At 41.1% G+C, this 13,157-nt stretch overlaps 1 protein-coding gene across 4 annotated transcripts in view; it reads right to left on the bottom strand.

Moving 5' to 3' along the window:
- smad10a (SMAD family member 10a) overlaps positions 1-13,157 on the bottom strand; it is a 43,911-nt gene that overhangs the window by 7,501 nt on the left and 23,253 nt on the right. For 2 of the 4 annotated variants that reach the window (XM_078267304.1, XM_078267301.1), the window contains 8 exons: positions 12,333-12,573; positions 9,087-9,261; positions 8,854-8,877; positions 6,778-6,990; positions 5,665-5,922; positions 2,092-2,193; positions 1,549-1,602; positions 966-1,149 (listed from right to left, as the gene is read on the bottom strand). In XM_078267304.1, the coding sequence (XP_078123430.1) occupies positions 966-1,149; positions 1,549-1,602; positions 2,092-2,193; positions 5,665-5,922; positions 6,778-6,990; positions 8,854-8,877; positions 9,087-9,261; positions 12,333-12,569 (1,247 nt within the window). In that variant the 5' untranslated portion in view covers positions 12,570-12,573. Of the gene's footprint in view, positions 1-965; positions 1,150-1,548; positions 1,603-2,091; positions 2,194-5,664; positions 5,923-6,777; positions 6,991-8,853; positions 8,878-9,086; positions 9,262-12,332; positions 12,577-13,157 lie in introns of all 4 variants that reach the window. The other 2 variants (XM_078267300.1, XM_078267303.1) reach the window with 2 other exon arrangements.

The raw sequence follows: 13,157 nt of genomic DNA, 5'->3' as shown, positions 1-13,157 counted from the left end.
GGCTACAGCACATGTGACATGTCATACCCCTCTCTCTCCACCTACATCCAGTCTGCCTTTACGCTGATGATGACGAATGACCAATAGTGGAATGTAAGAGAGTAAAAGTAATCTCGTATTTTATCTGCTTTTATATGTTTAACTGTTTTAACTGCTCTTCAATGTTTACTTTCTTATACTGCACTGTAACTTTTATTCTCATATTTTATCTGTTTTTAATTTTCTTTTTTGAATCTGTTTTCATGTAAAGCACTTTGAATTGCCCTGTTGCTGAAATGTGCTCTACAAATAAAGCTGCCTTGCCTTGCCTTTATTTTTTTTAAATTGCTTTACAAGCACTAATATCAGTCTGGCACTGGCTTTCAAGCATTAAAGGGAAACGGAACAGATTGTTGTATCAGTGTATTCTTAACGCATTTGATTATAAACTCATTTCAGGATTCAAATCTGAAAAAACAATGCGGCATACTACATACTATTTTACAGCTCTCTAATGACCGATATAGAATTGGTCATTAGGAGAGCCATTAAATATTAAATGAACGCTTACTAGGCATTATTCAAACATAATCTGATTCAAACTCTATTCAAACATAATTTTAGCTAGCTGGCATACTGTACATGGAGGGAGAGGCAGTACGTGGGGAAGAAATTAAGAAACATAACAAATGCATGCTCTTGGGGAGAATTGTTTGGGTCTCTGTAAGTTATAGAGTGGTCTAGACGTACTCTATCTGTAAAGCGTCCTGACAACAAAACATTGTCACACATCGACACAAATTAGAGCTATGTTACCTCAACAGCTGCAGAAATAGTTTGCCGTTATGTTACATTACATGGAAGGGTACCACACAAAAGATTACAGTTACAATTCATTTCATTAAACATAACCAAATTCCATGACTTTTCTAAAGCTTTCAAGCTTTCGACGAAACGGCTATTTTAAATCTATTTAAGAGACACACCTGGCTCTCTCACTTGCATCTGTGCGGTGGACGTTACTCAGCTGGCCCAGGCAAAAGCGATCGCCACCTGACGGGTCAACATAGCCATCCACGGTTACTACAGGGCAGCTGGAGGGCACCTTGAACATCTCACCCACCTGAACGTCCATTTCAAAGTAAGAGATAGAGCACCAAAACTCTGGTCCTGCAATGAAAACAGAGCAAACAGTGTGTGACAAAACTGTGAATGTGACGCATTCCACCCCAAACACGTGCAGTGTATTCATCACCCCAGATACTGTGGATACATGTCTAATAGGTCATTCTTAAATACACATTCATCATAAACCTAAAACCTACAGTGCACAAGCTCTACCTTTCCCATTTGTACAGTCTTTCTATATTAACTGTCAATGTAGACAAACCACGATGTAAACAGTGATAACATATATGATACACAAGAGTTCCTACTTACTGAGCCCAGTGCAGCAATACTTCTAATAACAGTAGTAAGCAATAGTTGTATGCCAGTTTAAAAATACTGTATGAAATCAGGGGCAACATGTTCACAGTACATCCATTGTGGTGTGTAATACTCTCTTACCTGGATGGTTGGACACAGAAGGAGGGAAAGAAGTTGAGCCATGATGCTGAGACCCTGAAAGCAGAGGTATAAGTACATTAGCCTGAAGCTGAACCTGATGTGGACATTTGTGGGTGGTGGGAGAGCCAACTTGCATGTTTTTAAGGCATACCATAGGCTTTCAGATTTATACAGGCACTATATTTGCATTAGTATCTTGATGCCACTTGATAGTGTAGCTTTGAAATAAATTATGAAAAATTCATACTTTGGCGACTCCTCGTGGTAATATCAAACTATAATTACTGCCTTGCGTTTGCATGCCTCAGCCAACCAGCCAAGATGCAGTTTGTATTGAAGTTGTTTGAATTCAATTAAAGGTATTAAGTGTATTGTTTAGCAAAACGTGGACGCTTCCTACACACCTTCAACCCGACAGCACAAAAGATAACATCAGAATAACATCACATTTACAATACAAAAAACACTTAACTAGGAGCAGTGTGATTCTGGGAATGTTACAGAATAAAAGTGAACATCATTTTGGTTTGAAGCATATCTTACAGTGGTGGTTTGGATGATGGAGGGGAGGTTGTTGGTGACCACGGCCATTCTGCTGGGGTCCAATGGGAGTGTAGGAGGCTGTGCTGCTGCCTGTCCAAACTGCTGAATTACAGGGAAGTAAAGAATGACCAGTGTGACCATGTGCAGTGTCCATCAGCGTGCAGCGCAACAACTTAATGTTCCTTAATTCCTCAGTATATTGTTGATCATTCTCTCTAACTACATGGAAAGAAACCCTACTACATCTGCTTAATGTGTTATTAACCACCCAGCCAGATCTGAATGATTTCAAAATGCTCTGTCTGCTGAAGACACTGAGCTGAAAACCAAGCCGCTGCCATTGACTGCTGCACATCGACAGACTCTTCGCTGGCACATAAAAAAGTAACACACACAGTCTTTAGCACAGCTTACCTACTTGACCCAAAAATGGTGACGGAAATGGTCTAACTCCACAATTCAGTACTACACAGTTTACATGCTTTTCTCATAATTTTAAGTATTTTCTAACATGTATAATGTGTTTAGACAGAAATCACTGATTTAGCTTTACGCATACTCTAACACTGGCTATAATCTGCAGATGCTTCCAGTTAAAACTAATGAACCTGTGAGCTCTTGCACGTTGCTGGTGGAAGAAAAGGAATATCCTCTGGACTCCAAATCACCTTGTTTATGTCTCTCCTACAACTTGGCACATTTACAGTATTCAGTTACTGAATAGGTTGATGTTGCTAACTTCATTTTTCCTGTGCATGAGAAAGTACAAGAAAAAGAAAAAATACACTACAATACCTGTACAATCCAATGCTACAGCTCTGTAATTAATGCTGCTTTCATGAAGAATCATCTTCATTTTTAGTTTTTGTTGACATTATTTCACAGTATTATTTTAAGTGTAAAAACTTAGTATGCATGTTTTAAGTTAACACGCAGTACCTAATCAAGAACAGTTACATATTTGTATTTAAAAATAAAATATTTATTTGTGTTAATATCTATCATTTTCATTATGAATTATTATCCATTACTTGGCAATTGCTGAAGTTTTCCATCCCCTGGAAAACGAAACAAAATCTGAGAGCTTATAGGAAGGGCCTCAGAATTGTCAAAGCATCCTGTTACTCATCACTAATAGAGGAAAAGAAGAACAACCCCAGGTTTCTTTTCAGCACTGTAGCCAGGCTCTACTGAGCCATCTATTCCTCTAACGCTTCTTCCTCTTCTTTTTTGGCATTGAAGGCCTTTATGTAATAGAACAGCTGAAGACATGAAAGGGAAGAGAGAGCTGGAATGACATGCAGCAAAGGGATGCAGGTTAGAATTGAACCTGCGGCTGCAGAGGCAAGGACTGAGCCTCTGTACATGGGGCATATGCTCAACCAGGTAAGCTACCCAGGCACCCCTTCTAGAGCTTCTTTAATAATAAAATTCTAACTATTAGAGATAAAATTCATCACATCTTGCCCTCAAACGGTTCCAGTTTATCTTTAAACGCAGAAACGCTAGAAACAGCTGTAAGACCTTACATATTCAGACATACATAGGCAGCTTTTCTTCTATCGACCTTCACCAATTAATGCTAAAGGTCTCTTCAGCTAAGCCATCTACCTGTCTCTTAGACCTAATCCCAACAAGGCTACTTAAATAAGCTTTACCATTGCTTAACACTTCATTACTAGATATCATCAATATGTCTATATTAACAGGTTATGTACCACAGTCATTTAAAGTAGCTGTGATAAAACCTCTTCTGAAAAAACCCACCCTCGATCCCGAGGTCTTAGCCAACTATAGACCTACATCTAACCTTCCCTTTCTCTCCAAGATCCTTGAGAAGGTAGTCGTTAATCAGTTATGTGACTTTCTACAGTACATAATAGTTTATTTGAGGACTTTCAGTCAAGATTTAGAGAGCATCATAGCACAGAGACGACACTGGTGAAAATTACAAATTACCTTCTAACTGCTTCAGACAAAGGACTTGTCTCCGTACTTGTCTTACTAGATCCGATTTATGGTTGTGCGGTGGCTTCACACAGAGCTTTCGCCGTAACATATGTATGTGGCCTGAAGTTTTTACTTGTGCGTTGGTATGTGCGTGGATCTCTCTAAGAGAATAGCATGGCCGGCACGTGTGTGTGTGGGGGGAGAGTGTGGTAGAGCGAGAGAGAGAGAGAGTGACGGCGAATAGCATTGGAGTGAGTACCAAATCTAGAATCCTAGTGAGAGAACCAAAGTGTCTCCCCGGTTCTTTCTGACCACGGTGGGAAATCTGGAGCAGGAGAAGTTAACCCTCTCCTTGATGTCATCTTGTTTATGGAGAAGGAGAACCAGGAGATGAGTCGGGGGGGAAATGCAACGCTACCATTCCATGGCTGAGTGACGTACATCGCAACGACGTGTAGTTAAATTTTTTGAGAGGTGACAACAGGCTATGATGTAAGGTTCGGTGTAGGGTCGGTATCTTCACATACCTACGTACGTAGCCACGGCGTAGATTTAACGCAGAAGCATAAATCACACTTTAGTCTATTACAGAGACTGAAACATTTAGTGGGCATTAAAGGAACTGCACTAAGCTTGTATTAAGTCCTTTTTATAGGATCAATCTCAGTTTGTTCATGTTAACGATTAATCCTCCATGCACGCTAAAGCCATGGTGTTCCACAGGGCTTGGTGCTTAGACCTATTCTATTTACCTTGTATATGCTGCCTCTAGGCAATATTATTAGGAAACACTTTATTAACTTGTACTGTTAAGCAGATGATACCAAATTATATCTATTGATCAAGTCAGATGAAACCAATCACTTAGTTAAACTTCAAGCATGCATTGAGGACATAAACTCCTGGATGACCTACAATTTCCTGATGCTTAACTCAGAAAAAACTTAAAACTTGAAGTTATTGTACTTAGCCCCAGACACCTCCAAAGCTCATTATCTAAAGATATGACCAGCTCTTAGTTATGCTGCTATAGGTTTAGACTGCTGGCGGACTTCCTATGACACAGGGAGCTCCTCTCTCCTTCTCTCTCTCTACCTCTGTGTGCATTCATGTCCCATTAATGCGTGTTACTAACTTAGCTTACTCCCCGGAGTCCTTGTGCTTTTTTCGCCTCACAGATTTCCTTGGATTGTGGAGGCACCTGGATCAAGTTTACAGCTGTTGCTGTGGTCCTGCTCGATGCCCTGCTTGATGCCCTGCACTGCTACTACTATTATCATTACTAGTCATAGTTCTATTATCTTTATTTTTACTATAATTGACACTTTTCATCATGCCCACTGCTATAATTATTATAAATCATATTTCTGTATATTTGTATCTGTGTGTGTGTGTGTGTGTGTGTGTGTGTGTGTGTCCCACCCCCACCCCTACCCAAGACTGTTTTTCCACACCACTGTCGCACCAAATGCTTACCCTAGGGGGGAATTGTTGTGTTTCTGTGAATGATGTGAGTGTGGTCTAGACCTACTCTATCTGTAAAGTGTCCTGAGATAACTTCTGTTATGATTTGACACTATTAATAAAATCAAATTGAATGTATGTGTGTTTGTGTGAACTCACTGTGGAAGGCAGCCTGGCTCTGAGAGTGTTTATTGCTGCTGTATCCGTTCTGTCCATGCGAGTGAGAAGGAGGTAGGGAGGGTTGTTGTGGGTGGGGGGGTTGTGAGGATTGCTGGGCAGCCTGTTGCTGAGGAGGGGGTTGGGTTGGGGTCGGAGGCCGTGGTGCTGGGGTCATAATTTGAGCTTGTGGAGATGCAGTTTGGAGACGGCCGTCACTGTGACCGCCCTGCAGGGGTAGCATAGAGCTGGAGCCAGACACTGTAAGGAGAACAGAGGAACACATCAGGCCTGACATCAACTCTCTCACCTGTGTTTGAGAGCCTACATTCAAACAAAGTAGCTGCAGCTGTCAGCAGTGTTCAGCTCCTCCCAGCTCATACATATTATTTATCTGCCACCTACCCAAAATAATGTACATAACTCAACCATAATAAGCAAGTCTGATTATGAGTTGGGCCCTGTTCCGACCTGGTTTTAACATCTGTCTTGAGTGATCCGATCACAAGTGGACAGCCCTAGGTACGTGTGTTTTCACCTGTCAGTAGAATGTGTCTCCAAATGTGATCGGATCTCACTTACCCGCTCTATATCCAGATAAACACGTACATCATTTCTGTCTGCATAGGCTGGTTGTGTGTGTTTATAAATCTTAGTTGTTCCTCTCACATAAATGAAGTGAAAAATCAACAAAGCGCAGGCCACAGTCCATCTAGACTGTAGACTGTAGGCTATATAAAAGGGTGCTGACGTAAGGAGGTCTACTGACGGGCAGCGGGACCTGTGCAGGAGAAAAAAGACGTTCTTAAAGTCTCTGTGTTCAGGTCTTAGTGTATTTGTAGCTCCTACCTGAATCTCTGTGGTTTGAAGTTAAGTTTATATTATAACTGCTTTATTTTACCTTTCATGTTTGCTAGGAATCATCAGGATGTTATTAGAATGTGGACACATGTGGCTCAAACCACCTCCAAATGTGTTTTTTGAGATCTGATCTTGTGCTGAATGCGTCCTGAGAGTGTTTTCACCTGTACCTAGAGCTGTCCACTTGTGATCAGATCACTCAGGAAGGATGTTAAAACCAGGTCGGAACGACAATAGAGATAATTAGGAGCTGACCTTTGGGTGAGACAGGCAGGTTAGTGTATCTGGTGACAGGTGGGGGTCCATGGGGCTCAGAGGACAGCTGTGGGGGAGGCAAGGGCTGGCCATAGTGGTCTGGAGGAGGAAGCTTCAGGGCCGCTTGGTGGTCAGACAGAGGCATGCCAGGTGGGAGTTCCATCTGTATACAGTCATGAATGTATTCCTCTTTGATCAGGCCGCCTGGTGCTGCTGCAAGAGGCAAGAGGAACAATAACTATGCTGTACTGCAGTGATTTTAGTGTGGGACATAGAGCTTATAAATCTGAAGATTTGAATACAAACAGCCTCGGAATATCATTGGTGGACATTCATAAACTATCATTGGTGCTCAGGCAATAAACATTCAAACAACCTAATGGAAAAGCATTACTGGTTATTGATATTCAAGTCATAAATACGAGCCCTTAAGGGTCTCAGGTCATTTTGGTTCTGAACTGCTGATTTTGTGTGCATTCATTTTTAGCACCTTTTAAACTGTCCTTTTTTTGCACAAACTCAGTTCATGGTTCAAAAAAGTACACATGAATACACACAATTATAGCAAAAATATATAAGAAATAACCCCTATAATATCTATATATATATTTACATGTGAGGTGATTTTATCCCAAATCATTTTGTCTGTAAATCACTGACAATATTAATAATTCAGTTTAAAAAATGTCTTTCAAAAGAACATGTTATGGTGTACAGACATACATTCGATGTTGTGTGAAAGCCTTGAACTGGTTGTCTCTAAAGAGTGTGGTTTCTCAACATGCTCAGTGGGTTTACTGATGGACAGATAGACTCATTCTCAGAGAGTACCACATGCATGTATTTCTGATGGTTAGCACAATGAATGTCAAAACTATTTGAATTAAAACTTATATTGTATTTCTTTATAGAACATTATGATGTCACAGTGAAGTTGACCTTTGACCTTTTGGGTATAAAATGCCACCACTTCATTATTATATCCTGTCATAATTAGCGTAGGAATTCTTGAGTTATGGCCACACAGCGTTTTATGAAGTCACAGTGACCTTTATCCTCCAAAATCTAATCAGTTCATCTAAATGTGAAGACAGTTCCTCCAGGGGGTCCTGAGATATACGTAGACGTCCATACAGACAACCGTCCACGACAGAGGCATAAAAACACGATCCTCACAGTGCTTCCTGCTCTGTCCAGATATGAGTGACCACGCTGCAGCAGGTAGATGATGGCATATTTAACTCCATATATTTATATATATATATATATATGTATGTAGTATCGCTAAGAGTATCTATAAGTATCGGTATTGATAACCAGTAACGCATCCATAATACCCATCACCACTGCCAGGCCTCTTTGGAAGACTAGTGGCAGGTCCTGAGTGGATTGATTCTAATGGAAGAAATGAACGTAAACACAGATTATGACTAATACTTTCTCCCCATATTTACCAAAGTAAATACTGGACCCATTTTTCACAAGCCACATATATCACAAACATTTTGACACTAAAATAGCATCAGATTGATGTGATATGTTGTTAGCACGATAAAACATGCTCATGAGTAAATTATATTATTTCACACGCGGAGATATTAATAGCCACTCGCACATTAAGTCCTTGCGCACCAATTCAACAACCGAGAGTTGTACAGTCAGCTGTGAGTGAGAAACAAAAACATGGGGAGAGGCAAAGAATGAAAAAGAGCACAGAGCAGCCACCAGACACAAGAGAGCATCTTGTTGGGGAGCGCTGGAGGGCCTACACGCTCTCACAGGCCGCTCTGCTCTCAAAGTTGTCTCAGTATCTTGTCTTGTTTTCAACTCCCAACTTCTCAGTACACACAAAGTATTGGAGGTTATTGTGAGAAAAAAATGTATTAACTTAATTGTACATGTTATTTTCCTAAAGGCTAATACTATTTAACCTTGTGCTACTCTCTTTATGTTATGGCAGCCTTGACTCACATGCTTATTCCAACATAAGGAATTTATGTTTATGTAACGATGTAATTAAATGCTAATTTTCAATATCTTTTAAATCATGATGTAGTGCTGGAGAATGGAACTCACCTGTATTTTGAAGACTGAGACCAACTGTCAGAGAAGACAAAGAGAACATGAGAGGAAAACTTGACTAACTACATCATACAGAAAATAAAGCATCAGTCAGAAACTCACTACAACAGTGAGAGAGTGAGATTTATAAAGTTTGTTGAACTATGCTTACAATTATTCGTCAGTGATAAACTGAGACACGTTTTACAAAGAGACTGTGAAAGGTGTGAAGAATAAGGCTGACCTACCGATGCCGGGTGACACCACCCTCTCATAATGGTATGGGTTGACACATACATTGTCGTACTTCAGGTCAAAGGCGTATTGGCAGAACTTGACATGCTTGAGTTCATTTTTGTGGAGGTCAGGCCAGCGCCACAGCCGTGCATAAATGACGTGAGGAAAACCTTTCCTTCCTGCCACCTGGGGAGAGAGCACAGCATCATTATACCCTCTGTCATGCTCACTGAATCTTATTCTTTTTAAAGCTGCTACATCCTAGCTCTATCGTGTCCTCAGTACTCTATATGTTATATTGGGATTCGGTCACACAGTGTTCCCTACGCCAACCTTAGTGGGCAAAATCCAAACGTTGTTTTTTTAACCTCTTATCCAGCAGTGGAATGTATCTTTTTATGTGATATTACAGATATCTATTGTCTGCCTGCTGTCTGAAGGGCAGCATGTTTTTCCAGGGCCAAAGCAATATTTAATTACAACATTTACACCGACTGCCACACTAAGCCTCTACGCTAGAACTGCCAGGAATAAATATATACTGAAAATGGCCACTGGATTTTCTACTTTAGCAGGTCATGTTTTTATTACTAGTTGTTGGTTTGTTTGTCTGTCTGTCAGCAGGATTAAGGAAAAACTACTGGCCTGACATGAAACTTGGTGGAAGGGTGTAGCGTGAACCAAGGAAAACCCATTACATTTTGGAGCTGATCTACATTTCGGGTCAGATAAACAAATTGTTCATGGGCATTAGGAACCAGTGGTGTAACTTGATTTTTCCACTACGTGGGGACACGGCTTTATGGACTGGGAAGACGCAGACAGAAACCTAGCGGCGGTGTTTAGATGGTGAGTCACATTTTTTTGGAGTGATTGATCACATTATATTGATAGCATTAGTGTTACGCCAGGTCTTTTGGAGTAGTGAGCTGATAGGGTAAATGCTGACATGTCACATTTGGTTGATCTGATTTAGCCAACGTGGCAGGCGTGGAGAGGAGATTCAGATTGATACTGTGTCCTGAGGGAGACAATCATAGGAAGCAGCACTCAAGGGACTTTGATTTTCTCTATTTATTTCCATGTGTTATAATCAAATGAATATAGTAAGTAGCCGTGTAATAAGCAGCATGATGTAGAACGAGCTCATCACTATTGCAAATTAAAATCCTGACAGGGTGATGCAGGACCCTTGACGCGAAGGGGTTGTCAGTTGCAAAAATGACTGACTCGCTCTACATTATCCCTTACTTAGCACACATTCTACAACAGCCATCATAAACTGCTTTCAGTCCGGGGCTCAGAATAATCATGAATTCAGAAAATGTGAAGAGAAAAAAATGCGTTCTGGTATTCAGCACTTACAGCAGGTAACTTTACACAGGTAGAGCACAAACCCAGCCCCCTGTATTTGCATCTCTATTCACATGCTTCTCACAGGATTCTGTAAGCGATGCCCGCACTCCACACACACAGCTGAGCCCAGAGGTGTGCGTACACATAACGCAGTACGTTACTGGGAACGATACAGAGAGGATTACCTCTCGGCCGCTGGCACAGATGAACTAACGCTAGGCTCGTTACTGTAAGTAGGCTACAATAAAACCTTTGTGAGTAAAAAGTCAATAGGCTACTTAATAATACCCACTCACCTGTGTAGACAGGCATAAATATGTAGGAAGCAATATTTCAATCTGCTCTGTCTGGGCAGTCCACTCTTGTCCACTGCGCTGTTTTACTGAAACACAGCTCTACTCTGTAAATAGCAAATTTTTACAAACAAGCTAAAACAAAAGCTGTCTGCTTGTAGTCTAACTGTTCCTTAGTTTGCCGGGAATCTTGAAATTTGGACAAATTCTTATGAACTTAACTGCTGGCTAAACACACCATCCTCTCCGCTGGAGCGGTAAATCTATGGGCGCGTTATAAGACCAAAACAGATGCATGTGGCTACTTAATATGCACGTGAATGACGCGATCGTTATGTTTGCGTTCTTCATTCTTGATGATGATGCTGGTTGTATTATTTTGACTGTGACATTTTTACCTGACAACAGGCTTGTCTTTCTGCAAGCATTTTCCACCAATCAGGACACTGCATACTACAACAACGTTTCAGTAATCACTAGGGGGGGTACGGTTCATGAAAAAACATCCGAACCGCTCGGTTTGGAGCGTGTGTGCGTCTCACGGTTCGTCAGTCCACTGTTAATGTCACTAACCTCTTCCTGCCGTAGTGCCCACTTTATACACCTATGTTAAAACACTTACTGGAAACGACGAGGGGGATGAGCGTGACGAACGCAACACGTGGCAGCTGATTGGACGAATGCGTCACGTGGTTTCGTTCTGAATATGATCTCGTATTTTACGAAAATAGTTCACCGAAACGTGTTTCTGACAACATTTTAAGCGAGAAATAGGCCATACAGTTGCTGAATCTGTCTGTTTTTTTGATCGACAAAGGTCAGGTTAAAAGATTTTCGTCATATTTTGAGAGGCGCCGAGCCGACCGCTCCTCGGGAGTGTGGAGTGCTGCAGGTCACGTCACGTCATGTCAGGTGGGAGAGATGAGAAAGGCTGCCTGGAGTTGGAAGATGCTCCAGCGTCGTATATAGTCTGGTGTGTGGAAACATTTTGGATTTCATGTTACCTATGATGACAGCAGAAATCAAACAATAGATAGAACTGCCACTGTGTGCATGTATTGTGCAACATGCATTCAATATGCTAATTTTAGCTATATATCATATGCTGAAGTATATTTCTGGAGTGTTAAAGATTAAAAGAAAAAATAACAAGAACCGTACAGAACCGAAAACCGTGACCCTAAAACCGTGATACAGACCTAACCGTGGGTTTTGTGAACCGTACCAGCCCTATTAATCACAGACTTTAACCATCACTCCTCAGTGACCTGCCTCCTAGTCTGAGATCTTTTTCTAGTTAAGTAGCCTATCTAGTTATCATTATGGATTTTCCATGTTTTTTAGGAGTTTGCTTACACTAATACATGTAAAAAAATATAGCATTAATTCAGTAAGAAAGTGAAAATATCAAACAAGAATAGGTGTATTAGGTATAAATACATTTATAATACAAAAATTCTGGCCCTTGGAAAAATGTAGTTGATGACCCCTGTACTCTCCTGAACTCTTTGATCATCTTTTTAGATATTTGTCATGTTAAGCTGAAGGATGAATGATCTCTGCACCAGCTTACAAGGTTAGACACCTGCATGTCGGAGGTGCACTGACCTGCAGCCGTCCGTCCAGCGTCCTCTGGATGGTGACACACTTGCTGGGATGGACACCATTGGTGGTGATGGCAGTGATGAGCGAGTCCAGCTCGTCCTTCTTCTCCTTCAGCTTTTTCACCAGGCTCTCGATGGCCCGCTTGGCAAAGCCCTCATTCTCTCCGCCCTGCCGGTGGCACATTAAGCTGTGGACAATGCTGAGGCAGGCGTCATTGCTGCTCGGAGGGTTCACTGACATGATGCTGCTGCCACAAGACACAAGAAGAGGCTTGTTATGCTTAAAGGTCCAATATGTAATATATTTCCTGTAATAAAAAAAATGACCCCAATATGTCATCAGATATTAAGGAAACATGCTAAGTTGAAATACTATCTTTTCTGACAACAATGCTAATGCCAGTATTTTCTCCTTTTGAAATGTCCATAATGTCTGTTTGAGGTTTGGCCTGTGTGTTGGTATCAACTGCCCAGTTTGACAGCCAGATATACCTGTAAACACATAAACCCAGCGCGCTACAGCTGTAGGGTTAGTACATCTAACGTGGAGTCGTGTCTGGCTAGAATTTGTACTGCAGTAACTATTTTAAACACTAGCTGTCAGTATTACGTATTGCACCTTTAATGAACACATATTATCTGCTCTGGCCAACTCGTACTGGCCCTTGATAGAGACTCTGGTATCAGGGATAGATTCTAAACAGCCTTCTCTAAATCTATATCTAATTTGCTGGTGATGGAAAATATATAAAAGAAAATTTCCACTATATGCATTTGTGGATCAGGATCACCGGGTGTCCCAGGCATTTGCAACACAGGTGAGGTGACT

The sequence above is a fragment of the Sander vitreus genome, chromosome 14 (assembly GCF_031162955.1).
Source record: "Sander vitreus isolate 19-12246 chromosome 14, sanVit1, whole genome shotgun sequence".
Taxonomy (NCBI): Eukaryota; Metazoa; Chordata; class Actinopteri; order Perciformes; family Percidae; genus Sander; species Sander vitreus.
This window is presented reverse-complemented; position numbering and strand designations above follow the sequence as displayed.